General features: G+C 44.8%; 1 protein-coding gene across 1 annotated transcript in view; it reads left to right on the top strand.

Annotated features, from left to right (window-relative positions):
* Window positions 1-204: 204 nt before the first annotated feature.
* cemip (cell migration inducing hyaluronidase 1) overlaps window positions 205-27,874 on the top strand; it is a 119,402-nt gene continuing 91,732 nt past the window's right edge. Inside the window, exons 1-6 of the mRNA XM_076109780.1 lie at window positions 205-248; window positions 2,118-2,233; window positions 12,681-12,818; window positions 14,855-14,993; window positions 24,159-24,395; window positions 26,594-26,773. Coding sequence (XP_075965895.1) covers window positions 205-248; window positions 2,118-2,233; window positions 12,681-12,818; window positions 14,855-14,993; window positions 24,159-24,395; window positions 26,594-26,773 — 854 coding nt within the window. The remainder of the gene's footprint in view (window positions 249-2,117; window positions 2,234-12,680; window positions 12,819-14,854; window positions 14,994-24,158; window positions 24,396-26,593; window positions 26,774-27,874) is intronic.

Raw genomic sequence — 27,874 nt, 5'->3', positions numbered from 1 at the left:
TAAGAGAGACTGGAAAAGCAAAAAATAAAATAAAGAAAAGCCAACTTGACTTGGTTGAGACAAAAGACTGTAATTGGCGAGCTGGTGATAAGTCAGAGAGTGTAGATGCAAATTGTAGCACAGGTTTACAACCAATGTATGCTAAACACAAGGAATGTGATGGAAGGCTATAGCAAAGACTGCTAGTGAGTATACATAATCAAGATGGTGGTATCGTTTGAAGGTGGAGTTAAACAGTTCTGCACACTGTAAGAGACACAATTGAACTTTTTGCACATAATAGATATGAAGTTATCAGATCAGATATCAAGAAAAATCAACCCATTCTCATTCCCAAATCATCACGACGCTTGAGGACCCCTTGGCTGAACTTTGTAATGCACTTGGAACTTTGGTTCAGGCAACAAAACTACTTTGTTAGGTTTAGCAAAGGATCATGTTTTGGGTTAAAATAAGTAAGTTTGTTACGTAACTTCAGTTTTGTATGTAAGTCAAGTACGTTACTTAAGGTGACTTGGGCAACTTAAAATAAGTCAATGTTTATGTTAGATTTCACAAAGGAAAAGAACAGTGGGTGAAAGTCCTGTGTTTGTTATCCATTACATTACAGTCATTTAGCAAACGCTTTTATCCAAAGCGACTTACAATTCAAATTCCATCACATACACCGTAGGCACAGCTACGGGAGCAATTTTGGGGTTAAGTGTCTTGCTCAAGGACACATCGACACACGACTAGCAGAGCCGGAGCCGGGGGTCGAACCTCTGATTGAAGGACGGCCCTGCTCTCCACTTAGCCACAGTCGCCACTATCCACTAGGGGTGGGGAAAAAAAATCGATACAGCATAGTATCACGATATTTTGCGTGGCGATATTGTATCGATACAGGGCGCCAAGTATCGATCTTTTATTATATAAACTATTAAAAAAATAATAATAATTTAAATCAATTGCTTTTTCAGTCCACTAGATGGTGCTGAGTTGTTTTCTGGTGAAGTCAGCAAAGGTCCCGGGTCAGCGTGATTGGTAGGAAGTTGGTCAAAACAAAGAGAGACATCTGGCCTCACAACGGGGTTAAATCTGCCAACAGTAGCCAGGCTCATGGGGAGAGTGCAGCGCATAACTGTCTCTCTGCCCTTGACGTCCACGCATCGCAAGTTATACTGAGTTATATAACTCTTATATCCTACTTATATAAGTTATAGTTCATATACTGAGTCCACACGTTTGCATTTAGTTAAGTTGGACTATGTAGTAATACAAACAGTTCAGTTTGTCAGGTTCATGCAACATTTATGACATTGTTGGTCAGTCTGTCTGCTTGACAATCCTATTTTGCTGCAATAAAAATGATTGAAGTGAGACTGAAAACTTTATCTTATTAGATAAAACATGTTGACACAGTTTTCCTTTGGGGACATAATTTGAAGTTGAAAAAAGTAATAAATCGCAATATATGTTATCGCAATACTCAGAATATCGCAGTATCGTGATAATATCGCAGTATCGTGATAATATCGTATCGTGACCCAAGTATCGTGATAATATCGTATCGCGGGACCTCTGGTGATTCCCACCCCTACTATCCACCATTCACCTCAACCTCATTATTGGGACAGGTTGTGCACGACCAGTGTGTGCAGTTGCTTTTTGTTTTTTCCAACTTTCAACGTTAACCAAAACTGTTTAAAATTGACAGATAACAGGAGATTTTTCTGGAAACATAATTAGGAATGCAGTTTAGTTGTATGGAAACATTATTTTGCAGGAGACAAAGTTGCGTATCAGACGCTGAGAGACAAAGCGTCGGTATCTGACGACCTGGCAATGAAAAACAGTGGCTCATGCAGCTCAAAGTGTCTCTACTATCTCCCTACATTCAGTAGAATAATCTACTGTCATAATGACTTTAAATATGAAGCTAAAACCAACAGATGGTGTTCTAAAAGACTATTCTACTGTATGACCTGCTTGTCCACCAGGGAGTCACCTATTTGTACATGTCTTACTGAGTCCTCTGCATTTCAATGTGATGTTCTAGGTGCCTTTGGTGGCCTCCCGCTGTGAACTCGGCACACCCACTGTGAAACTCCCTCTGATGTGACGCCCACTGGGAGGTCTGAAGCAACCTTCCAAGTGTTCCAAGGTGTAAAGTTGGTCAGCAGCGGACTGAGAGAGATGAAGACATGTGCCATGTTTCTGGCAGCTCTGCTGCTCCCCAGCATCCAAGCAGGTGAGGACATGTTTCCTCTTTTCTTTTTACTTCTCTTTATTTTCTTAAAAACAATGGGCTAAGGACACTTTACATTTACATTAAATACAATTCTATCACCCTAAAAAACACTGATATTAAACTGCTTGACATTAGTGAATAGTGCTGAACGAGAAATGTGTGTAAAGAGAGAGAAGGCTAGACAAAAATCTTAGCTAAATATCCATATTTCATGATGTTGGTATTCAACTAAAGACATGAATACAAATCCAGCTTTTTAAATAAAAGGGTGGGTGAATAGTGTTGAACTGATCACTGAATTATTCATGTGGGTATCTTGAAACAAGTATATTATTTTGGAGCAATTGACATTCAAAGCAATAGCGTCACTTTCAAACATAGATATTCCATGTTTTAGTTTAATCAGTTTTGCCTTGTCATTACAAAGTCTATCACTTTATCCTACAACATTGTGTTTGACACATCACTGTACATTATTACAGTCAAAAGTATGCAGTGAAGTGTACCCAAAGTGTGCCTGTAGCATCTGCTCCATGTGTAAACACCAGCAGCCGTCGAGCACTATGATGGATTAGTCCCTAAGACATAGCACAACGTGATACGTGATGTTGGTGCCAAAGAACTGGAGCTTTCAGATTGATTGACAGTACTTGTGATATTCTGTTGGTAACCAATGTGCAATTGCAAATAAGTAGATATCAAAGGGTCGGTTTGCCCCAAATTAATACCAACATTGAGTGAATCAAGGCTTTTCCAGAACTATTGTCTGCAACAAAATGCAGGAAATGAAGTGGTTGACGCTCAAAAATATGACATGAAAATTTCACACAAATGTTTGACAAGGTAAAATTATGAAATGATGAAATTTTGGGCAGACATGGATGTAAATTGCAACATGTCTCTGGTTGGTGGAGGCATAAAACCGGTAATCTAGTTAGTTGGCACAGGGTAACAGTGGTGCACAGTATTCACCTGCAATGCAACAAACATCTTATGGAGTTACAGCTGAACAGTTGAAGGATGAGAGAAGAGAGCCTTGACAGAGAGAGAGCTCTGGTGTTTGCCTTCACTGATCTGAACAGCAGTACTGGGTTCTTTTCGCACTCTATCAAGGCTTTGGTCAAGCCACGGTGACTTAAATATAGCCATATAAATACACTCACAGATATTGTACGTACATAAAAGTGGACACAAAAGAAACACACATATACAGTGGAGACTTATGTTTGTCTGTAGGTCATGTGGGAAAGTAGATTTCTTCCTCGAGCATCGAGCCGAGCAAAGCAGCCTGGTCCCTACGCTCAGGCAGAGGCTAACGCACAAGGCACCCTTTAGTCTGTATGAGACGCAACCGATTTTAAACTAAGTCTAATGTAAAACCACCTAAGTCATTATTAAACGTTCAGAGCAACAAATGTAGTATAACGAACAAGGAAGTCCGCTAAGGGGGGACTTTTACTCAGGAGACATGCATTCGTGTCCTGTGTGAAAGCAAAAGTTGAGCTATTTTTACTGACGTTGTTACGGCACCTAACCTCAGCTGTTTCATGTTAACCAAATGTTACGTTAACCTCAACCGTTTCATGTTAACAACATGTTACGTTAACCTCAACCGTTTCATGTTAACCAAATGTTACGCTAACCTCAACCGTTTCATGTTAACAACATGTTACGGTAACCTCAACCGTTTCATGTTAACCAAATGTTACAACGTTAACCTCTGGTAACCTCTGGTCATGTTAACAACATGTTACGTTAACCTCAACCGTTTCATGTTAACCACATGTTACAACGTTAACCTCAACCGTTTCATGTTAACAACATGTTACAATGTTAACCTCAACCGTTTCATGTTAACCACATGTTACAACGTTAACCTCAACCGTTTCATGTTAACCACATGTTACGTTAACCTCAACCGTTTCATGTTAACAACATGTTACAACGTTAACCTCAACCGTTTCATGTTAACATGTTACGTTAACCTCAACCGTTTCATGTTAACATGTTACGTTAACCTCAACCGTTTCATGTTAACCACATGTTACGTTAACCTCAACCGTTTCATGTTAACCACATGTTACGTTAACCTCAACCGTTTCATGTTAACCACATGTTACAACGTTAACCTCAACCGTTTCATGTTAACCACATGTTACAACGTTAACCTCAACCGTTTTATGTTAACATGTTACGTTAACCTCAACCGTTTCATGTTAACATGTTACAACGTTAACCTCAACCGTTTCATGTTAACCACATGTTACAACGTTAACCTCAACCGTTTCATGTTAACATGTTACGTTAACCTCAACCGTTTCATGTTAACCACATGTTACGTTAACCTCAACCGTTTCATGTTAACCACATGTTACGTTAACCTCAACCGTTTCATGTTAACCACATGTTAAAACGTTAACCTCAACCGTTTCATGTTAGCCACATGTTACAACGTTAACCTCAACCGTTTCATGTTAACATGTTACGTTAACCTCAACCGTTTCATGTTAACAACATGTTACAATGTTAACCTCAACCGTTTCATGTTAACATGTTACAACGTTAACCTCAACCGTTTCATGTTAACATGTTACGTTAACCTCAACCGTTTCATGTTAACCACATGTTACAACGTTAACCTCAACCGTTTCATGTTAACCACATGTTACAACATTAACCTCAACCGTTTCATGTTAACCACATGTTACAACGTTAACCTCAACCGTTTCATGTTAACCACATGTTACAACGTTAACCTCAACCGTTTCATGTTAACCACATGTTACAACGTTAACCTCAACCGTTTCATGTTAACCACATGTTACAACGTTAACCTCAACCGTTTCATGTTAACCACATGTTACAACGTTAACCTCAACTGTTTCATGTTAACCACATGTTACAACGTTAACCTCAACTGTTTCATGTTAACCACATGTTACAACGTTAACCTCAACTGTTTCATGTTAACCACATGTTACAACATTAACCTCAACCGTTTCATGTTAACCACATGTTACGTAAACCTCAACCGTTTCATGTTAACTAAAGGTTACCAAAGGTAACAATTTCACAACATTAACAAGGTGTTGCAACGTAAAAACATCAACCATTTCACATTAAACGTGTGTTACAACGTTAACCTAGATAGTTTCACGTTAAACACATGTTACAACGTTAACCTCAAACGTTTCACAATAAACATGTGTTACAACGTTAACCTAGACAGTTTCACAATGGTAACCACATGTTATATTTACCTTGACAGTTTCCTTTTAAATGTGTGTTACAACGCTACCTCGACTGTTTCACGATAACGTGTGTTAACATTAACCTTGATAGTTTCACAATGGTAATCACATGTTACAATGTTAACCTTAATCCTTTCACAACGTTAACCATGCGTGAACTACTTAAAAGGCCCAAGCAGCAAAATAGGACGAGTGGAAATGAGATCATGTTGATCATGTTGAACTGATCCTGGCCCTGCTCTGTGTGTGTGTGGAATGGTGGTATTAGAAAAAGTCCATCCATTATAAACTTAACACATCTCTTAATTCTCTCTCACTGATTTTTTTAATTGCAGATTTATTGTGACTGCAAACAGAGGCTTTCTGAGCTGTAAGCTAATCTTTCTAATCACAACCACAAGAACATCTGAATCTGAGACAGCTGGCTTTTTATTTGAGGGGGATGCATCTAAATGAGAAGCTCAAGACACAGCGGAATGCAGTGATATCCTGATAAATTCTGGTAAATGGACTGTACTTGTATAGTGCTTTTCTAGTATTCCGACCACTTAAAGCGCTTTAACGCTACATGTCATCATTCATCCATTCACACCCATTCATACACTGATGGCAGGGGCTACATGCAAGGGGCCACCTGCCCATCAGGACTATCTTACATTCATAAAGTAATGTCTACCTGAGCAGAGAATGAAGTCTCTCTCTCTCTCTCTCTCTTTGTGTGTTGTCCGAGCTGTTAGTGCATGTAAGACCTGTGAGCCTGCCCCACTGGCTAAAACACCGCAGCTCTGCACTGCCGTCCCGACCAAGTGTAGCACCGACCCTCCGAATCTCCCCCAGGTTATCACTGTTAGCTTTGACAGCACTGTAGCTGTTGTTTCCACCTTTATTGTTGTTAGCACTGTTAGCTGTTAGCCGCCAGCTCAGCCGTCTCCATATTGAGAGCCGAGAGGAAACAATTCCTCATATGCGAGTAGGGTCGAATTCAGAACCTTTAATAGAAAAACTGTGGAGTTAGCATGACAAGCAGGAACAGGGAATAGAGCCACCGACAAGATTGAACTACATCCAATTTATGTCTTTCAAGATTGCACTATGTCAGTTTAGGTCATTAGTGACTTGAGTTCCTGCCATAACTTGGCCAAGAGACATGTTAGTCAACGGGTCCAAGGTTGCCAAAAACCAAGGTTGCAGTCGGCTTCATGACCTGACGAGGAGACAGACTTTCATGATGAGGAATGTGAACAACCATGTATGATGCAGAACAGCTATTTGCCATCGACACCTTGTGATGCTTTCAATACACAGAATTGGTTTTCTTCCACTATGATGCACCACACGGGATAACATCTAAAATTGTCATACCTGACACCCTGTGCCTGTTTAAGTGGACCATTGGGCTGATATCAAGTAATCTGAGCATAAACTTCATTAGCAGAAATATGAAAAATCCAAAACTGGCCCGATTTCTATTGGAAGGTAGTCATGGTGCAGTGCAAAAACAAAGAAGCAGTGAGGACTGGAGACGACAGGACCAATGCTCGAACAGACTTAGTTTTATACGACCTGTTGTCTGCTTTTAACAGCTATATTCAAAGTGTGAGTGTTGGATTGTCAGTTTCAGAAAGTTACGGAAATATTTGGACAGTGATTTACTTTTCAGTTTCATTAAATGACAGTTGAATAATCCCTGCCATCTGCGGAACATTAAAAAGGAAACAGCATTAGAATACCAGTACATCAACGATAAGCAGAAAATAAAATGAGGATGATTTATAATGGATATAGAGACAAGCCTCATAATAATACACATTAAGTAGGAAATATGGAAATGGCAATAGGCAAAATGTTATGCTAAGCAGGCTTCAGCTCATTATCAAATGTGTTGTTAAGATGGATTTGTTTTGTTTAGACAATGTATTCCATCAGTTCATTTCCTCTCCATTTCATGCAAGTGTCCCCACAAACTACTTGCTAAAACACATTTTATGTCAACGCAAACACAGCAGTGTTCAGACTTCTAATTTAATTATTTCAGTGCTGTCAGCACTGCCTAGATGTAGCATAGCTTCCTCTTTTAAATTCAATTCAATTTAATATGCTTTTTTGGAATGCGTGTAACAAAGACGATATTGCCAAGCATCACTTTTTTTTCTTTAAGTCTGTGTAGGGAAGTGAGAGGGAAGGTTAGAAGGGTCAAATAAACACAGGACTTTCTCCCAGTTTATGTCCCGTGTGAAACCAAGTCAACATAGTTTTGTTACATAACTTCCGAACTTAACTAACTAACAGTTACAGGCCAGCTAAAAGTTTTCTGAAGCCTAACCAACTAGTTTTTTTGCGCAAGTAAATCTAAAAACTAAGTAAACCTACCTTGGAAATTTATTGAGACATTTTTGTATGAATTAATGAGCATATTGTTAGTCTCTGGGCAACTGATATAAAACAACTGTGACTTAGTTTGGACCCCTGCTCCCTGCGGTCAGAATGTAATGAGTTCTTCAAAAAGGTTCCTAGCTGACGTTTGTCTTGTAGGGAGCATTTTTTACATACCTTCAACTCAAGTTTTGGTACTTTGGCTATGGACATGTACATCTGATATCATAACAGTATGTAAATGAGAGACAATCACAATAATAATTTAAGAGCATTTCAAAGAAGGCTGAATGACCTTGGTTGATGCAATTTGCTACTTTGTTTTAAGTCTGTGTTTTCTTCTTTTGTTCTAAGTTTATAATGTTTGTGTTTTTTATGTGTTGCTTGTGAACCTTTTACGCTACCATCTTGGCCAGGAGCCACTTGCAAATGAGATTTAAAATTTCCATGGGATTATCCCGCCAAAATAAATTTGAAATAAAGTCGTTATAAATTTAATAATAGTTTTTATTATTAAGTTAATGAGTTGGAATAAAATCTGAAGATCTTTACATTTATCTTTCAGTCCTTCGACACAAAGAAATTGCACAGTGGTATTTTGACATCTCCAGCCTGCACCGTCGGAGCATCCCTGATTGGAATTGGGTGATTTCATTTGATTCCGTCTTCCATAAGCATCTCTGAAAAACTAATTGTGTGAACGCTTGGTTTTTGGAACTTTATGACCAGTTAAACTGTCTCTTAATCCTCTTATTCACTCTGATGTAATAATTAATTTAAACATTTTTAATTACTATTGTAGCGCAGCCGGATTAATAATTATGTTCTTAAGAATTTAGCACCCAGATCAACTCAATAGAGTTGAGTTTTTGGTTTGTTAATATTTAATTTCTGTTACTGAGCAATTGTTGATGAGTTCCAATATTTATTTGTTTTGCTCCCATGTTGAAGTGTATCAAACAAACAATATGAAGACACAGTAGGCTGTTTGTGTTAGTGTACTGCCAGATGGTGGAATCAGGAGCTAAACTGAGCTCTGATGTATTTGGACTGGTCTACCCTGAACAAGCTCACAGCATAAACACACCACAGCGTAAACAGTGGTAGCTTAAGACAATAATACATCTGCTCAGTCAGTTATTATGCTTTTCTGTAATTAGAGTTGTGAAAAAGCCAGGTGTAACGCTTTGAAGTCTTGATGAGTAACTTTTTAATGCTGTATGTAGCGTTTCCACATCATGTCTGTGTGAGTCCAGTTTTTAAATAAAAGCAGCCCACGGTAAACAAGAAGGTAAAAGAGACAAGGCAACACAAGTTAAGTGACCACCAATAAATCCACAGAAACTTAGTGACAGGTTATATAAACAGGGGTCCCTCGGACAATACAGTATTTCCACATAAACACAATAACTAATTAAATAGCAGCTGTGCTACTGGAGTTGAACTTGCAACTTCCAGCGCTCGTAACACCAGCAGACAGTTATGGCATTTTCTCCAGGTTTTCCACGGAGTCGCTGAATGTCAACAATGTTATTCAATCATTGTGCCATACGTTAGCAACGAAAAAGGAGAAGGGCTTCAAACTATACGTTTCAATCTAAATCCCCAATCTGGATCTGGATGTGTTATGGTAGCCCTTAACATGTACAGTATGTGTTCTAGCTAAAGCTAATGGCTACCTTTGGCTAGAACACAAACATGTTAAGGTGCTAACTGCTAATGTTATGTGTCTGACAATTTGTGTTGATCAATGTTGTTCTGTCACTTCTTTTACACACTTTCTATGTCCCTTGTTATTTGAAACGAGTAAGATGATTTGCACAGTAGTTTGACAAAAAGATCTTTCAACCGCTTGTGATGGTTTTCAGCAGATGGAGTTTTCTCAGTTGTAGTATAGATGGACAAGTTGTCATCCTGTGAACTGCTAAAACGTCAGCTTTTTATTAACACCAGACCAGCTCACATCCACTGTGAACAGTTCAAAGGTCATTGATCAGGAGTCATTTTTCATCATCAGAGACCATCTGAGTAGAGATAAGGGTCACTCTCTCTCTCCATATATAACCACCTGTTATCATATGACCAAAATTCTACCCTTAGGTCACGTCATGACACCTGAGCTATCTCCATATCATGAAGCTCAAGAAAAACACTCGTACGTGTACTTTGAGTTAAGATTTGTTTTGTCCAACACTTTTTCCAACATCAAGAATAAAGCTTGACAAAGTTTAACACTCAGTATGCACAGTAGTAAGCGACTTGGACACAATGCTAATGTCACTAGACTTAGTATGTTAAGATGGATAGCTTATTGATATAATTGAGAAGGGTATAGGAAATAGTGCCTCAGAGCAGGGCAGCAGACACTCCAGAGCCAAACAGCAGAAGCCAGCTGATTGCACCTCACCACCTATCAATCTGTGTTAGCCCTCTGGGAAATCTACTTGACAATTCAGGTCCCTGACCAGTCAATGCCATTGACGGATCCATTTGGTGGAAGGGAGATGAGGTAACCACCACATACACACCAGAAAGCAATAGATTGAAACTCTATTGGGCAGGCTGGACAGTTACACACAGTGTCTTAGTGCTATGCTGACAATGGCAGACACATGGGTTTATCAGTCACTCTCTTGAGTGAGCAATCCAATAACCTTGTGTGCTATTGTATCCCCATTTAGATAGTAGAGGACTTGAGAAAGTTACAGTAGACAAGGAATGAAAGAGACCTCACTGACAAACCTGAGGTGCAAATAGGCCTACAAATGATTTTATCAATCTGTTGTGTTGTAACTTACAGATTTTGTTACATTTATTTCAACATGATTTTAAAGCGTTTATCACAGTTTCTTAAAGAAGCCATTGTTTATAGATTCCGAGGGACTGACACAAACCCAAATTTTATATATACTTTTACATTTTGTGTTTTGCTCCTTGTAATCCAAACATGTCCAAGTGTTTTGTATTTCCGATTTGTCCTGGAAAAATAAAAATAAAAGTAGTCCACACATCCCTCTCCCCAGCAATGTTTTTCGACTTGCTCTGAGGGATCCCGAGGTGTTTTCAAGCCAGATGGGTGGTGCTTCTCCCAAGTCCTCAAACCCTGCCTCCTCCACAGAGGACATTTGAATTTAGAAGTTCTTCATAAGCGCTTTCATCCAATCGACATCCCCAGTCAAGGTCAGCAGTTCTCCTCACTTGCTGAAAACAGCCTGTGCCAAACACTGCTTTACCCAACTAAGTCGTGCGTTGGTTTGCCAGAACTTCCTTCAGGCCAACCAAAAGTATTTTCCATAGCCTCCTCAAACTCCTCCCACTCTCAGGTTTCTGCTTCTGCAACCACCAAAGCCACAGTCCTTCTGGACTCCCATGCCGGCCTGCTGCTTCAGGAGACCTCAGGCCCGAAAGGCCTCCTCCTTCAGTTAACAGCCTTCTCTTCTTTTTGATGTTTGCTACCATGTCAGGCACAAACCTACATTGGACATAACTCCATGTCCAAGTCCCTAATCTAATGCATTAGAAATTCTTTCAGAGGCGAGACTTAAAGATCCACTTCATCAGGATCTTTGATACAACCACAAAGTGTATCATCAATCTTTGGCCTAAGGTGTTCAGGTGCCACTGCACTTAAATACATGAACCACCCTATGCTCAAACATGGTGTTATTGTAGCCAATCCATGACTAGAACAAAGCACCACTCAGGGTTAGATTGCATAGAAACAAACAGCAGTCAGAGAGAAGAACTTTAACACAGCTTCTCTCAGCCAGGTGCTCCTGAGTATCCCCACACCCGTCCAGGGCCTCTCAACCTTGGCAGCTCCAGAAAAGGAGAGTCCAGCCCTTCTCCAGGAGTTTGGTTCCAGACAACTCCTAGGGTCACAGGGACACGCAAACCGCTCAAAAACAATAAGATGACGATTCTCGGAGGGGAGATTAGTCAGAATGAAGAATCCAGGTAGTTTGTGCAACATGGCGTCTACCACATCTAAAGGCTAAAAGTGTAAATGAACACACTAAAAGGTTGGATGAAAGCCTGTCATCATAGCGTCCTCCTACCTGTATCCCACTGCCTCCTTGACCTCTCTCCAAGAACTGACTTTAGTGTGTCTTGGTAGTGTTGTTGATGGAGATTATTGTGAGCACTTTTGGACAATCTCTTCTTCAAGTTATTCATGGTGTTACACACATGAAAAATTACCAAAGTAGTTGTGTAAAAAGTTTGGAAAAAAACGGCCTCTTGTTGGACAAATATTGTATTGTCTGTTAGAAAGAGATCCTCAAATCCAGCCTCTGAAAGGTTTCAGAGGCTGCTAAATGACCCAACAACCATTTGGTTTAAAGTTTGCTTGCAATGATGAACTAATTAACTAATGTATGATTTTACCTCCTTGGGCCTCAAGCAGGTATATGTCTCTTTGGTGGAAGTGTGAACAACTTAGCCATCTGTATCGTGACAGGGTTTCCTTACTTTGCACTGTTTTTTTATATGACGTCATATGAGGAGACAAGCCAAAAATGTTGGGAACCACTGGTTTAAACTTTCTAACAATGTATTTTATTCGGCTATCATATGTATTTTTATGTAAAGGCTTGTTCTCAAAAGTAACCAGAAACTATAGCTCTAAAATGTATGTTGTGGGGTAAAAAGTAAATGATTTCTCTCTGAAATTTAGTATAAAATAGCATAAAATGTAAATACTCAAGTAATGCAATTGTATTTAAGTACTGTACTCGAGTAAATGCACTTTGTTACTTTCCACCACAGATGAGTTTTATGTGTCGTTAGAAGTTAAATGTTGGTGTATTTTATGTGTCCTTCAGTGTGTCCGGATAAGGAGCCAGGACTGCAGCCATGGATGCCGGGACACAGTGAAGACCACCGTGTTACAATCGGTTATGGCAGGAAGGTCCTCCTCACAACTTCAGCTACGGTCCACTCCATTGAGATTCTTAGTGGAGGTAAGCTAGACCATTCCATCTCGTGTTCATCCTTCTTTAAAGTCACAGTCAAATGGTAGTTAGAGATGTGACATATTTCTGAGTCAAACAGAATATCTGGATGTGATATCATTGTGGGTGGATTTAAATCAAATTTAAAACAGTTGCTTCAATTTGGGCTTAGCTTAACAATAGCTTGATATGGAATGATGGAGATATTATGCTGTAGAAGAGCCACGCGGCAAACACAGTTCTATAAAAATGTAAAGCCAAAATTTAAAGCCATTGCTTCATGTCTTAAACTTGCATTCTCTCTAATGTCCATCAGGGGGCGACTCCTCTAAATATGAGCTTATGGTCTCCATCTCTAGTTTCAAGTGTTCTTCAATACAACATGATGTTCATTTAGTAAATTATGGTTAATTTAGAGTCAAATAGACCATAAAGCAGGATATGCTTTAGGGCGGGGCTACACAGTGATTGACACATTGCTACCACGGCGTTTTCCAGGCTGGAAGTTGTCGGTGTTTTCTTCTTACAGCTTTAACCATTATACAGAGTGTTTACATTTTGGTCGCCTAGAAATATTCAGCGTTCGATTGTACTTTGCTCTACTCTCTCCTGTCACTTCGACAAAAATGACCGAACTCGAGGCTTCAAATAAGTAGTCCACAAACCAATGGGCTTCTTCATGGTGACTACGTCCACTTATGAACAGTCTGTCAAAGATTACCACCCACATTGTTTGATAAGGAGGATTCAAAATGAATAAATTAGACCTAAACCCCATTCTTCTGGAAGCACAAACACACTTTTTCCTCCTTCTATGATATTGCAATGCTTGCTTTGACCCAGAAGATAATGGTCAAGTGTTGCTTTCTAAAATGGGTGAAGCTAGTCACCCTAAATCACATTTTATTGGATGCAAGTAAGTGTATTTCCCTGAAAATGGAAGTGATTTTGATATTAAAACACTGAAGCATAAGCGTTAAGTGAAGAGTTAACACATGGAGACATTATTAACCCCATTTCACTGTTAGTAACTGCTCAACAGAGTATTCAGTGAAGGCAGAGCACAGAAGTCACACTCGCATCAGCTGATGGTCAGCTGTTTAATTCATGCTCGGTATCATTGGCTCATTCGTGCATCATCTGTTTGGCTACCAGCTCATTAGTAACATCCAAACTACTCATTGAAGTGAACCAGGCTGCCTTAACAGTCAGTTGACACTACTACTCTGCTGATATCTACATGCCAACAGTACTAACAGCTGCAACAGCCTCCACCAGCCCAGCCTCTTCTTCACTAATGAAACAGAATCCATGAAAATACACATTTTGCGATACACAATGCATTTTAAATTATTTTTCAGGGATTGTAATATATTAGTTAAATTGAATGGAATATCTGCTTGTTTTAAAGGATTTGTAAGGTTTTGAAATGAAGGTGTTTTTTCATTCAAATGAACAGACTAGTTAAGGGATCTCTGGCTAGCTTACCGAACACAATGATTCAAATGAAAATGTTTGTTGTGTTTTTCTGAGTAAATTGAGGAGGACATTAGTGCTATAGGCAGATACCTAAAATGCTCTGATTATTTTACAGTTTTCTGTCATATTTGACTGAATTATCTTTCAAATACTATATTTTACGAAGTCTTTTGTAACACTTTTGCCAGGGACTACAAATTAAAAATAGCCATTGGAATAATTTTGGCATATTTTATACTTTAATATATTGTACTAAAGCACAAACAGAGTAACATTATTTAAGACAAGAAGGTGGTGAAAGCAGGGCCTCTGCCATTCAGAGAAAAGTAGCACATATAGGAGATGATGTTTGAGGTTAAACAGATCACCACGTGACTGATGAACTGGAATCATTGGATTGTAGACCTGGTAACGCTGCTGGTTGGCCAGCTACATCTGTTCAGTGTCTGTGTACAAACTGAGCCCAGGGCCTTAAATGGTAAGACAGGTCTGAGGGCACTGGGGCATGAATGGCCTGCCAGGAGGCTTCATCACCACCACCCCTCCACCCTCTCTCTCCCCTTTAGGAAAGCTGGTGATTGCTGACACCAACCGGGCCATACTGCTTCGAACAAAACACATTCTGATCGGGAACAAGGGGGAACTGCACATTGGAAGCCCAGCCTGTCCTTTTAAAGGCAACCTCACCATCTCCCTTTATGGAAGGTACAGTTGTATGAAGTTCAGCATGAAAACCAATACAGTCTCAATGCACTTTGTGAAATTGTCACTAAATAAAATCTATTAGTTTCGTATACAGGGACACGAATAGTCCGCATATTTCTGTTCACTAGGGACAACCTTTAAAAACTAAATTACTACTACTACTACTAGCTACTACTGCAACTACTACTTCTACTACCACGACTACTAGTACTGCTACTACTACTGCTACTATTACTACTGCTAATACCATGCCTACTACTACTAACTATTGCTACTACTACGACTACTACTACAGTAACTACTACAGTAACTACTGCTACTACTACTACTATTACCACTGCTACTACTACTGCTACTACCCCTACTTACCCCTACTACTACTGCAAATAATAATACTACTACTACTGCTACTGCTACTGATACTACCCCTACTAGCCATACTACTACTACGACTACTACTACTGCTACTATCACTACTGCTACTAATACTACAACTACTACTGCTGCTGCTACTGCTGTACTACTAAATGCTACCTCACTGAGCTGCTAGCATGGCTATAGACTAGACCAGTGGTTCTTAACCTGGGTTCGATCGAACCCCAGGGGTTCGATGAGTCACTCTCAGGGGTTCGGCAGACACACACTGCGGTCAAGTGACTGTAACTGTTTTCAACTTCTGGAGCAAGAACTGAACTTCTGACTCACCCAGAATCTCATAGGTATTTTATTCTTGCTTCAACTAAGTTGTCTTTATAGCTGTACTTAGGCTTGCCTCAGTGGTGATTGGACTGAGTTTCTGCCTGTCTGAGGAGGTGTGATTTAGTCTCAGCTGCTGAATAGCTTTGCTAATTGCAAGGGAGGAGCCTACACTCCTGGCAGACAATCAGTAGATTGCTGTCCTTAAGCACTTCTGTAGGCTGGAAGCGTCAGGCAAACGAAGGCTAGGGTGAACAAAGGCAACAAGGTGACTTTTTCAAGCCCGACTTCGTCAAGCTAAGACTTCTCGAACGTGTAGTTACCTCATTTTTATTGTTCAAACCATGTGTTTGCATCCGATCTCGGTCCTCTCTTCTGCTCGGTGGTCATGTAGACATTGGGCCACTCCCAGGTGCTGTGACCCCGCTAACCTCATTTATCCTACTCTCTCAGCTCATGTTGAGCAAGTGGTATCGGGAGGGCTCTGGAATTGCCAGTCGGCAGTGCCGAAAGCTGAGTTTATCTCGGGCTACGCTTCCTTGCTCTCTCTCAGCTTTCTTGCTCTAACTGAGACCTGGATCACGCCAGAAAATACCACCACACCTGCAGCTCTGTCAGAAGTGTACTCTTTCTCTCACACTCCCAGAGCTGCGAGGCGGGGTGGTGGTACTGGCTTGCTAATTTCCCCAAAATGGAAATACACTCTTGTCTCGGTTCCTCAGTTCTCCCCGTCCTCTTTCGAATTTCATGCGGTTACTGTCACTTATCCAGTCAAGCTCACCATTGCTGTTGTGTATCACCCACCAGGCCCTCTTGGTGAGTTCTTGGAAGATCTCGACACATTAGTCTCACTTCCATGATGATGGCTCCGCACTCATCCTGTTCGGAGACTTTAACATCCAGACTGATAAATTAGAACCGCTTCTTTCCTTCCTCTCCTCATTTGACCTTTACCCCGCCTCTTCTCCTCCTACCCACAAGGCCGGCAACCAGCTGGATCTTATCTTCACTAGACACTGTTCTACTGCTAACCTCTCCGTCACTCCCCTCCAGCTCTCTGACCACTATTTCATGTCTTACTCCCTCTCCCTCTCCTCTCCCCCCGTACTTCCACCACCTACCCACATGGTTTCTACCCGTAGTCATCTCCGCTCCCTCTCCCCGGCTGATCTTTCATCTTCTGTTACCTCTGCTCTCCCTGACCCTGAAGCCTTCTCTCTCCTATCCCCTGATATTGCTACTGATCTTCTCCTCTCCACCCTTTCCTCTTCTTTGGACAACCTCTGTCCCTTCACCTCCAGGCCTGCACGGCCACCTGCCCCGTGGCTGTCGGACTCAGTGCGTAATGACAGACAGAGCCTAAGAGAGGCTGAGCGTAAATGGAGAAAAGGCAAACTCCCGGGGGACCTTCTTAACTTCCAAGCTCTTCTTTCCACTTTTTCCATCACTCTATCTACTGCTAAAGCTGCTTTCTTTCGCTCCAAAATCCTAACCTCTGCTTCCAATCCTAAAAAACTCTTCGAAACTTTCTCTTCACTCCTCCAACCCCCACCCCCTCCTCCTACGTCCTCCCTTCTCCCTGACGATTTCGCCAACTTCTTTGACAAGAAGGTAAACAATATCAGATCCTCCTTCTCTCAGCCCCCCTGTCCACCCTCTCCCTCTCTACCATCTCCAGCTCTTCCCCCACAGCTCTCCCTCCCCTCTCCATGCCCCATCTTACCCTATCTTGCTCCCCTCTCCCCTAACGAGGTCCTCAACCTTGTTACATCTAACCGCCCCACCACGTGCTCCCTTGACCCGATCCCCTCCCCTCTTCTTCAGTCTATTGCGACTGAACTCCTTCCTTTTCTCACCCACCTCATGAACACATCTCTTGTTTCAGGATACTTTCCTATGGCTTTCAAGACTGCTAGAGTCACCCCCCTTCTGAAGAAACCATCACTTGACCCCTCTGATGTCAAGAACTTCAGACCGGTGTCTCTTCTACCCTTTCTTTCCAAAACACTTGAACGTGCTGTCTTTACTCAACTATCCTCCTATCTCCACCAAAACAACCTCTTGGACCCTCACCAGTCCGGGTTCAAAGTGGGTCACTCGACTGAGACAGCCCTCCTTGCGGTGACGGAGTCGCTTCATGCAGCGAGATCTAACTCTCTCTCCTCTGTCCTGATTCTCCTGGACCTGTCTGCGGCGTTTGACACTGTTAACCACCAGATCCTCCTATCCACCCTCGAGGGGATGGGCGTTTCAGGCTCTGCACTCTCCCTGTTTGCATCCTACCTGACAGGTCGATCCTACCAGGTGTCATGGAGGGGCTCTGTGTCGGAACCACGCATACTGACTACGGGGGTTCCGCAAGGCTCAGTCCTGGGCCCCCTTCTCTTCTCGCTCTACACAACATCTCTGGGTTCTGTTATTCGCTCGCATGACTTCTCCTACCATTGTTATGCCGATGACACCCAGCTGGTCTTGTCATTTCCCCCCGGGGACACTCAAGTGGAGGCACGCATCGCTGCGTGCTTGGCTGACATCTCGAAGTGGATGACGACACACCACACCACCTCAAGCTCAACCTGGACAAAACCGAGCTACTGTTCCTCCCGGGGAAGGGTTGCCCACACCGAGACCTGTCCATCACCATTGATGATACCGTGGTGACGCCAACTCAGACTGCGAGAAACCTGGGTGTGACCCTGGATGACCAACTGTCATTCTCAGCAAACATTGCATCGGTTACACGCTCCTGCAGATTCCTGCTCTACAACATCAGGAGGATTCGCCCCTTCCTCACTGATGAGACGGCGCAGGTGCTAATCCAGGCTCTTGTCATCTCCCGCCTGGACTACTGCAACTCACTACTTGCCGGAGCCCCGGCGCTGGCCATCAGACCTCTGGAGCTTGTCCAGAAAGCTGCAGCTCGCCTGGTGTTCAATTGCCCCAAGTTCTCCCACACAACTTGCCTTCTCCGTTCTCTACACTGGCTACCTGTAAGAGCCCGCATCCAGTTTAAGACTCTGGTGCTAGCCTACAGGGCAGTGAAAGGAACAGCTCCTTCCTATCTCCAGGCCATGGTCAAGCCCTACACCCCGGCCCGACCACTTCGCTCTGCTACCTCGGGGCGACTGGTTGCCCCGTCGCTCAGAGGTCCCTGCGGCCGATCGACCCGGTCGCGGCTGTTTTCTGTCCTGGCCCCACAGTGGTGGAATGAACTCCCCACTGACGTCAGGACGGCAGAGTCGCTGCCCATCTTTCGGCGCAGGCTGAAAACTCACCTCTTCAAGAAGGCCTACCCTTCCGCTTAGCACTTACCTAGCATCTACTGTATTCATACTAGCTTATTGCACTTATTGTTTTTATATTAGCTTGTGGCACTTATTGCATTCCTTTGTTTCTGCACTGTACGTTGGCTCTGGTTTATGCTCTTAGATGCTTGTTTGAGGTAGGGACATGCACTTATTACTTCTGGTGACTAGTTGTTCTCTCGAAAACCGATGTTGAATACACTTATTGTAAGTCGCTTTGGATAAAAGCGTCTGCTAAATGACTGTAATGTAATGTAATGTAAAGTGAGCCGCCGCTTTAAAAATTAATGACCGTCTATTTTCCTTAAGGTGCGTTCACACCGAGCGCCCCGTTCGGTGTGAACGCAGCATAACGGTTCGGTGGCTTGGGTAGCCCAAAAAGCACGGAGAAAGCTAAAACTTATGCAGCGTTCACACCGAACGGGACGCTCGGTGTCTGCCGAACCCCTCGGCAGACACACACTGCGAGGTAGTTTACATGTAAAGTCAATGCACAGACGCGAATGGTTGCGAATGGCGCGAATTTCCACCGGGCTGCGCGAATGACGCTGGAAGCGGCCGTCATTCAGACGCAGTTGTGCGACTACGGAAAATATCGATCTCAACGTTTTGGTGTCACCAAATCGTACCATACTGTCACGGGGCATGATGAGGACTCAAGCGCAGACAGTCAGAGTAGGGGAAAAAAGGTATTTAATAGCTCACAAACAAAAACAGTTAATCCAAGGACAAGACAAAAGACGAGGGGGAAAATCCGGCAGACAGACTGGGAAACCGGGAACAGGATGAGCAAAACGGGCGGGTAGGTAGGAAACAAACAAAATGATCTGTGAGTGAGTGAAAGACAGGGGTTTAAATAGTGAACTAGGCAGAGTGAACAGGTGAGACTAATGAGCTGATGAGGTGAGTGTGACTGGCAGGTGCACTGAATGAACTGATTAGGTGAGTGAGGAGCTACAGAAAGAAACAAAGACACAGAACACACAGGGCAAAGCCTGATCGTGACAGTACCCCCCCTCCAAGGGACGGATTCCAGACGTCCAAAAGAAAAACAAAAAACAAAAACATCTTCCAAGGGAGGGCGGTGGGGGCCCGGAGGAGGGTTATCACTCCTCCGAGGCCGAGAGTCAGAGTCCACAACCGGGTGGGTGGAGGGGGTCCAGAGGAGGGATGGCCGGCCTGGCAGACTGGGGAGACAGAGGGTCCGGAGGACGGAGCTCTGGAGACTGGGGGTCCGGGGGTCGGAGCTCTGGAGACTGGGGGTCCGGGGGTCGGAACTCTGGAGACTGGGGGTCCGGGGGTCGGAACTCTGGAGACTGGGGGTCCGGGGGTCGGAACTCTGGAGACTGGGGGTCCGGAACTCTGGAGACTGGGGGTCCGGGGGTCGGAACTCTGGAGACTGGGGGTCCGGGGGTCGGAACTCTGGAGACTGGGGGTCCGGGGGTCGGAACTCTGGAGACTGGGGGTCCGGGGGTCGGAACTCTGGAGACTGGGGGTCCGGGGGTCGGAACTCGAGAGACTGGGGGTCCGGGGGTCGGAACTCGAGAGACTGGGGGTCCGGGGGTCGGAACTCGAGAGACTGGGGGTCCGGGGGTCGGAACTCGAGAGACTGGGGGTCCGGGGGTCGGAACTCGAGAGACTGGGGGTCCGGGGGTCGGAACTCGAGAGACTGGGGGTCCGGGGGTCGGAACTCGAGAGACTGGGGGTCCGGGGGTCGGAACTCGAGAGACTGAGGGTCCGGGGGTCGGAACTCGAGAGACTGGGAACCTGGAGGGGAACTGCACTCGAGAGACTGGGAACCAGGAGGGGAACTGCACTCGAGAGACTGGGAACCAGGAGGGGAACTGCACTCGAGAGACTGGGAACCAGGAGGGGAACTGCACTCGAGAGACTGGGAACCAGGAGGGGAACTGCACTCGAGAGACTGGGAACCAGGAGGGGAACTGCACTCGAGAGACTGGGAACCAGGAGGGGAACTGCACTCGAGAGACTGGGAACCAGGAGGGGAACTGCACTCGAGAGACTGGGAACCGGACTGGGAACTGGGCTCCAGAGACTGGAGATCGGACTGGGAACAGGGCTCCAGAGACTGGAGATCGGACTGGGAACAGGGCTCCAGGGGCTGGAGATCGGACTGGGAACAGGGCTCCAGGGGCTGGAGATCGGACTGGGAACAGGGCTCCAGGGGCTGGAGATCAGACGGGGAACAGGGCTCCAGGGGCTGGAGATCAGACGGGGAACAGGGCTCCAGGGGCTGGAGATCAGACGGGGAACAGGGCTCCAGGGGCTGGAGATCAGACGGGGAACAGGGCTCCAGGGGCTGGAGATCAGACGGGGAACAGGGCTCCAGGGGCTGGAGATCAGACGGGGAACAGGGCTCCAGGGGCTGGAGATCAGACGGGGAACAGGGCTCCAGGGGCTGGAGATCAGACGGGGAACAGGGCTCCAGGGGCTGGAGATCAGACGGGGAACAGGGCTCCAGGGGCTGGAGATCAGACGGGGAACAGGTCTCCAGGGGCTGGAGATCAGACGGGGAACAGGTCTCCAGGGGCTGGAGATCAGACGGGGAACAGGTCTCCAGGGGCTGGAGATCAGACGGGGAACAGGTCTCCAGGGGCTGGAGATCAGACGGGGAACAGGTCTCCAGGGGCTGGAGATGAGGCTCCGGGCAACCGGAGTCCATAGACTGGGGCTCAGGGGGATAGACTGATGACCCAGCGGGGTAAAGGGCTGGAGGTCGTTGCAGCGCGGAGGCGGCAGCGGCCGGGACTGGAGGTCGCTGCGGTTCGGAGACGGCGGAGGCCGGGACTGGAGGTCGCTGCGGTTCGGCGGCGGCCGGGACTGGAGGTCGCTGCGGTTCGGAGACGGCGGCGGCCGGGACTGGAGGTCGCTGCGGTTCGGAGACGGCGGCGGCCGAGACTGGAGGTCGCTGCGGTTCGGCGGCGGCCGGGACTGGAGGTCGCTGCAGTTCGGCGGCGGCCGGGACTGGAGGTCGCTGCGGTTCGGGGACGGCGGCGGCCCGGACTGGAGGTCGCTGCGGTTCGGGGACGGCGGCGGCCCGGACTGGAGGTCGCTGCGGTTCGGAGACGGCGGCGGCCCGGACTGGAGGTCGCTGCGGTTCGGAGACGGCGGCGGCCCGGACTGGAGGTCGCTGCGGTCCGGAGACGGCGGCGGCCGGGACTGGAGGTCGCTGCGGTTCGGAGACGGCGGCGGCCGGGACTGGAGGTCGCTGCAGTTCGGCGGCGGCCGGGACTGGAGGTCGCTGCGGTTCGGAGACGGCGGCGGCCGGGACTGGAGGTCGCTGCGGTTCGGAGACGGCGGCGGCCCGGACTGGAGGTCGCTGCGGTTCGGAGACGGCGGCGGCCCGGACTGGAGGTCGCTGCGGTTCGGAGACGGCGGCGGCCCGGACTGGAGGTCGCTGCGGTTCGGAGACGGCGGCGGCCCGGACTGGAGGTCGCTGCGGTTCGGAGACGGCGGCGGCCCGGACTGGAGGTCGCTGCGGTTCGGAGACGGCGGCGGCCCGGACTGGAGGTCGCTGCGGTCCGGAGACGGCGGCGGCCCGGACTGGAGGTCGCTGCGGTTCGGAGACGGCGGCGGCCCGGACTGGAGGTCGCTGCGGTTCGGAGACGGCGGCGGCCCGGACTGGAGGTCGCTGCGGTTCGGAGACGGCGGCGGCCCGGACTGGGGATAGCTGCTGCTCCGAGGCGACAGCTGGAGTCGGCTGGATCGCTGACCGGACACGGGGAGGTGGAGTCGGTCGGACCGCCGACAGGACACGGGGAGCTGGAGTTAGCTGCGGCCCAGCGGGAGCGGGGAATCGCTGCGGCCCAGCGGGGGCGGGGAATCGCTGCGGCCCAGCGGGAGCGGGGGATCGCTGCGGCCCAGCGGGGATGGAAGTCTGACCCTTCTTTCTCTGTCTCCTACGAGTGTTGAGCTGGCAGTCCATCAGGTCGCGGTTCGCCTTCTGGACACTCCGAGGCCCACCAAAGGCCAGGCGGGTTCCCATGAACTGCTCATACCACTCAGGGAGACGGCACTCCAACCCATGGTCTGCTGAGTCCATTGTAGGCCAGATCATTCTGTCACGGGGCATGATGAGGACTCAAGCGCAGACAGTCAGAGTAGGGGAAAAAAGGTATTTAATAGCTCACAAACAAAAACAGTTAATCCAAGGACAAGACAAAAGACGAGGGGGAAAATCCGGCAGACAGACTGGGAAACCGGGAACAGGATGAGCAAAACGGGCGGGTAGGTAGGAAACAAACAAAATGATCTGGCAGTGAGTGAGTGAAAGACAGGGATTTAAATAGTGAACTAGGCAGAGTGAACAGGTGAGACTAATGAGCTGATGAGGTGAGTGTGACTGGCAGGTGCACTGAATGAACTGATTAGGTGAGTGAGGAGCTACAGAAAGAAACAAAGACACAGAACACACAGGGCAAAGCCTGATCGTGACACATACCCTCGTATTGCCAAGAAAGCCCTTGAGATACTCACACCGTTTGTTACAACGTATCTTTGTGAGCAATCCTTTTCGAGGATGGTGGACATGAAAACTAAGAAAAGGAACAGACTTTGCTGCGAAAATGATATGAGAGTGGCACTTGCCAAGGTGAAGACGCGCATTTCTGAACTTGTATCTGAAAGGCAACAGCAAAAGTCACATTGATTTGCAGTAAATATTCACTGAGTTATGTTTTTGTGTGAAATTCATGTTTTGTTTGTCGACAAACCGATCCTCACAGCATCGTACGAAGTTGCGTACCTGATCGCAAATCATTCATTGAGCTATGTTTTTGTGTGAAATTCATGTTTTGTTGGTTTTGTTCTTTGCACACAGTGATTTTGTGTGCAACTGATGCATGGTTCATTTTGTGCACTAATAAAATATATACCTATGTTTTGAAGAAATCATATTTTATTTTTCCAATTACGAAGGGTTCGGTGAATGCACTGATGAAGCTCGCAGGGTTCAGTACCTCCAATAAGGTTAAGAACCACTGGACTAGACTTTCAGTCCTGTTGAAGACATAAATATGATGACGTGTGATTTCAACATTAAGGTCATGAACAGGAAGACTGAAGCATACTTACTTTCCTCAAATGGCATTTGTAGATAGACATACATATTAAAATGTCCATAATTCTCCCATGCTGTTCTCAGATTGGATGACAGTGATAATGAACACAGCTACTTTGGGAGGAAGTACATCGGTGTGGGGACAGGAGGGACACTAGAAATCCACGGAGAAAAGAAGCTGTCATGGACGTTCCTCAACAAGACCCTCCACCCCGGAGAGAGCAACCAAAACAACTACCTGTTCCAGAGAGGCTGGGGAAGCCGAGGCATCATTATCCACGTCATCGACCCCAAGACCGGAGAGGTGCTGCACGATGACAGGTAAGGGTCCCCTCGAAGCAGAGGCTGCGTCTCGGCTGTTCAACGATCATGAGACTCTTAATTAGAGCAGAAATGGGGTGTTGGCTTACATCTACTAAGCTGTCTAACCCCAAGGTTGTAGTGAAGGAAACAAATGTGCATCTAATGGCTCTGGCTTTGTATCACACACAGATATTAAATGGAGAAATTGATATCATTCTTAATGTCCTTTCATGCTTAATTATTCAACACATTTTTTATTCCAAATGAAGGTCAGCTACACTGATGTACAGCTTTTATTGTGGTAAATACATGATTGTAATTTTTAGAGGATGAATGAAGGCATTTGATTGCATCCAGTCTCGAATTTACTGTCACCAGACTCTGTCTGATTAAAGGTGACAGCTACAAATGCACTTAGTAAACCACAACACAATTAATATGCAAACTGAGTCAACTGCTGAAAAATTAAGCAATAATTATAAATGGAGAGACAGCAAATATTGCTTTGAAGTGAGATAGTGTTTTACTAATGTCATTGGTTGTTCAACTTATGTGTTCTTGGTGTTTTGCTGCTGTGCTCATTAGTGGTTATTTTAGCTTCTATATTTCATGCAGGCACATTCCCTGATTTTTTTCCTTTACATTTATTATTAATGTTTTTTTATCAGAGAAAGAAAGAAAAACAGGTGTTTGGAGTTTTATCAGAAATGCTCCTTTAGTCTCCAAGCCTCTGAGTGGGCGGCCTGAGTTAAGGTTTTCAAAGAAAAATGATTCTCAAAGCAACCATAAACCTTGGAAACCCCTCTAACTGTGCTGCCAAGCAAATAGTGTCTCAGTGCTCCTGTGCTATTTGCATGTATTTAAATGAGCTAATATGCAGATATTTGGCACACAATCGGCCCCTTTCTATGCAAATACGCAAACAGTGTAATTCACAAAGATCAGTGCTAAGAGCCAGACACAGTTACAGTGAAATTATTAGTGTCTTCAGAGAGTTGGTGCTAACTGAAGCACATTTATATAGGGGTCTCCGCTCAATGAAAAATAATAAATCAATGAAAAATAAAGCTCCCCTCATGTCATCTTCGAAAGTACATGCGAAAAAAACAAGAAAAAAACAAACATGGTTATTATATAAACAATTAAACAAATCATTTCTTCCCTCTCCCACCTTTCCCACATCCTGGGCTTAAATGTTTCCCTGAGGTTTGGAAGCATCTCTCACCCCTCATCCCCGACGCATTGCACTCACACACATTTATATGGATAATTGCACTCAGCTGCAAAACTCCATGTTTGTGTTTGCGCTGTAATATTATTAGCCTAATATCTTTTGACGCTCAATTCCTGGTGCTCCCAGTGGCCGCGGTCCATTCTTTGCGTATTCACCCCTGTGTATTAGCTACATGAGATGGTGCAGATTATCTTTTGATAAATATGATACTTTTATTTCTAAATCTGATCATATTCATATAAGTAAAGCACATTTGCATTGTGGACCTGGACTAGTCTTTTTTTGTCTTAAGTGCATTTTGTGCTACCACAAAGTGTACAGTTACCACAACGCAATGTGGACATTTTGCCTAGTTTAATTATAGGGTTTTCCCCTAATTAATAGTGGTGCACCACACAGTAATATATTATTTTATAATTTTTTGATTGATTTTCACTTTTATGTCAATTATTAAATATGTTGCCTAAACTGCACTGTAAATACACTCTTTTCTTTAATCAATTTGTATTCATTTTGTTGCCTTTTAACATTTTCATTCCTTTTTATATCTTATGTGAAACACGTTCAATTAAACACACACAAACATGGTCTGTTTGTGTTGTTAAAGGCTGCAGATGAGTGTTTGCTGTCCTTGTTCTGGGAAGCACCTGATTCAGATGCATATTTTTGCTAGATGAAATGTGCAGAGAAACCCTTGCCTCTACAGCAATGTACAGCTCTGTTATTACAATCTCCATATTTATTCAGAATGTAAATTAGTGCAAGTAGAAGGGAGGATTTGTGACCCATATATCACTGGTCTTGGCAGGAACCCAATGATGAATTTCTTAAGATAGGGGAATTACGACATCATAGCTGTTGGAGGTTGATAGAGTACCGAGGACTGTTTTACATGCAGAGTGGTTTTCAAAATGCATTTGTTTTAGGATGAATTGACGCAAGAATGATTTTCTTCTCTTTTTCCCTCCCTTACTTTCCACAGGTTTGACACATACCGTAGTAAAGATGAGAGTCGTCGCCTTGCAATGTATGTGGATGGTGTGGAGGCGGGGCTCATACTGGCCATGGTGGTCAATGACGAGGGCTCCAACAACTTGGAGGACTTGGCCAAGAAGAGCCTCTCCAGGCTGGGCAGCCAGCACATCAGTACTCTGGGATTTCGGTGAGCTCCTGAAATATTGATTTTGAAATGTCATAACATCTCGTCATCAACATCAACAAAGACAAAACTAATGTTCATAATCAAAAAACTAAAAGATTTATAGATCAATCGATACGACACTTTGTTAGTTACACCATGCTGATCAATACTATGAGCTCAACATTTTAACTTAGATGTTCAGCTCACACCATGTCAGGAAAATGTGTTTTTATAAGCACACAGCACTATATTTTATGAGGCATTCTTTTTATTAGTTATTGAAATTAATACAACAGCCATTAATTCTACTTTTATGGAGTTTATACTGTCAGAAGTGTGTGAATTCAATTATACATTTATTATTGAGGTCATACCAAACCTCTGCTTTGGTCTCCACTAACTGCTGTTCACCAGTCAGTCTCTAACCACGTCTGTCTGGTGGAATAACTGTCTATGACATAAGCAAGAGATGACAAGAGATCACAAAGGTGGATATTTGTTTGTGGATATATTTGAATGTGTGCATGTGCATTGTGAGCGTTGAAAAGTTTCAAACTAAGCACCATCACCATAAACGCCTCACTAGCGCCTGAGAAGACCTCTGCGATCTGACTGCTGACATTACACCTACATCTCCATAGACTAACAATGGTTAGACAGGCGTCATGCACATGTGGCGCAGGAGATGTGTGTTTCATTAAGGTGTAACGTAAGCACTCTGCCCTATGCACACATACACACAACAGTACACTTCACAAACTTAACATAACACTAAGAAAATAGAACATTTCCACTGACATGTAGAGCAGACCAGTATATGTATTATAGTGGTGTTGTATCTGCAGAAAGTGTGTGTGTGTGGGGGGGGGGGGGGGGGGGGGTACGTTTTTTGGTATGTCAGTGTTACGTGCCACGTGTTGTTGTTGTGCTCTCTCTGATTACACGCAGTCCGGGTCCGAAGCCTCAACCAAGCCGAGAGAGTGGTTCCGTGGATCTCTCCGGTACAGCCGTGTGGGCTGGTGTCGCCATCGTGTTGGTGCGATTATCACTTTGAGTCGCCCTCTGACTATCAGAGGGTAGTTTTGTTTTGCCGCGGGCTTATCTCCAATAAACGATCTTTTG

Source organism: Anarhichas minor, unplaced genomic scaffold (assembly GCF_050575085.1).
Source record: "Anarhichas minor isolate MPS153535 unplaced genomic scaffold, ASM5057508v1 ptg000042l, whole genome shotgun sequence".
Lineage (NCBI taxonomy): Eukaryota > Metazoa > Chordata > Actinopteri > Perciformes > Anarhichadidae > Anarhichas > Anarhichas minor.
This window is presented reverse-complemented; position numbering and strand designations above follow the sequence as displayed.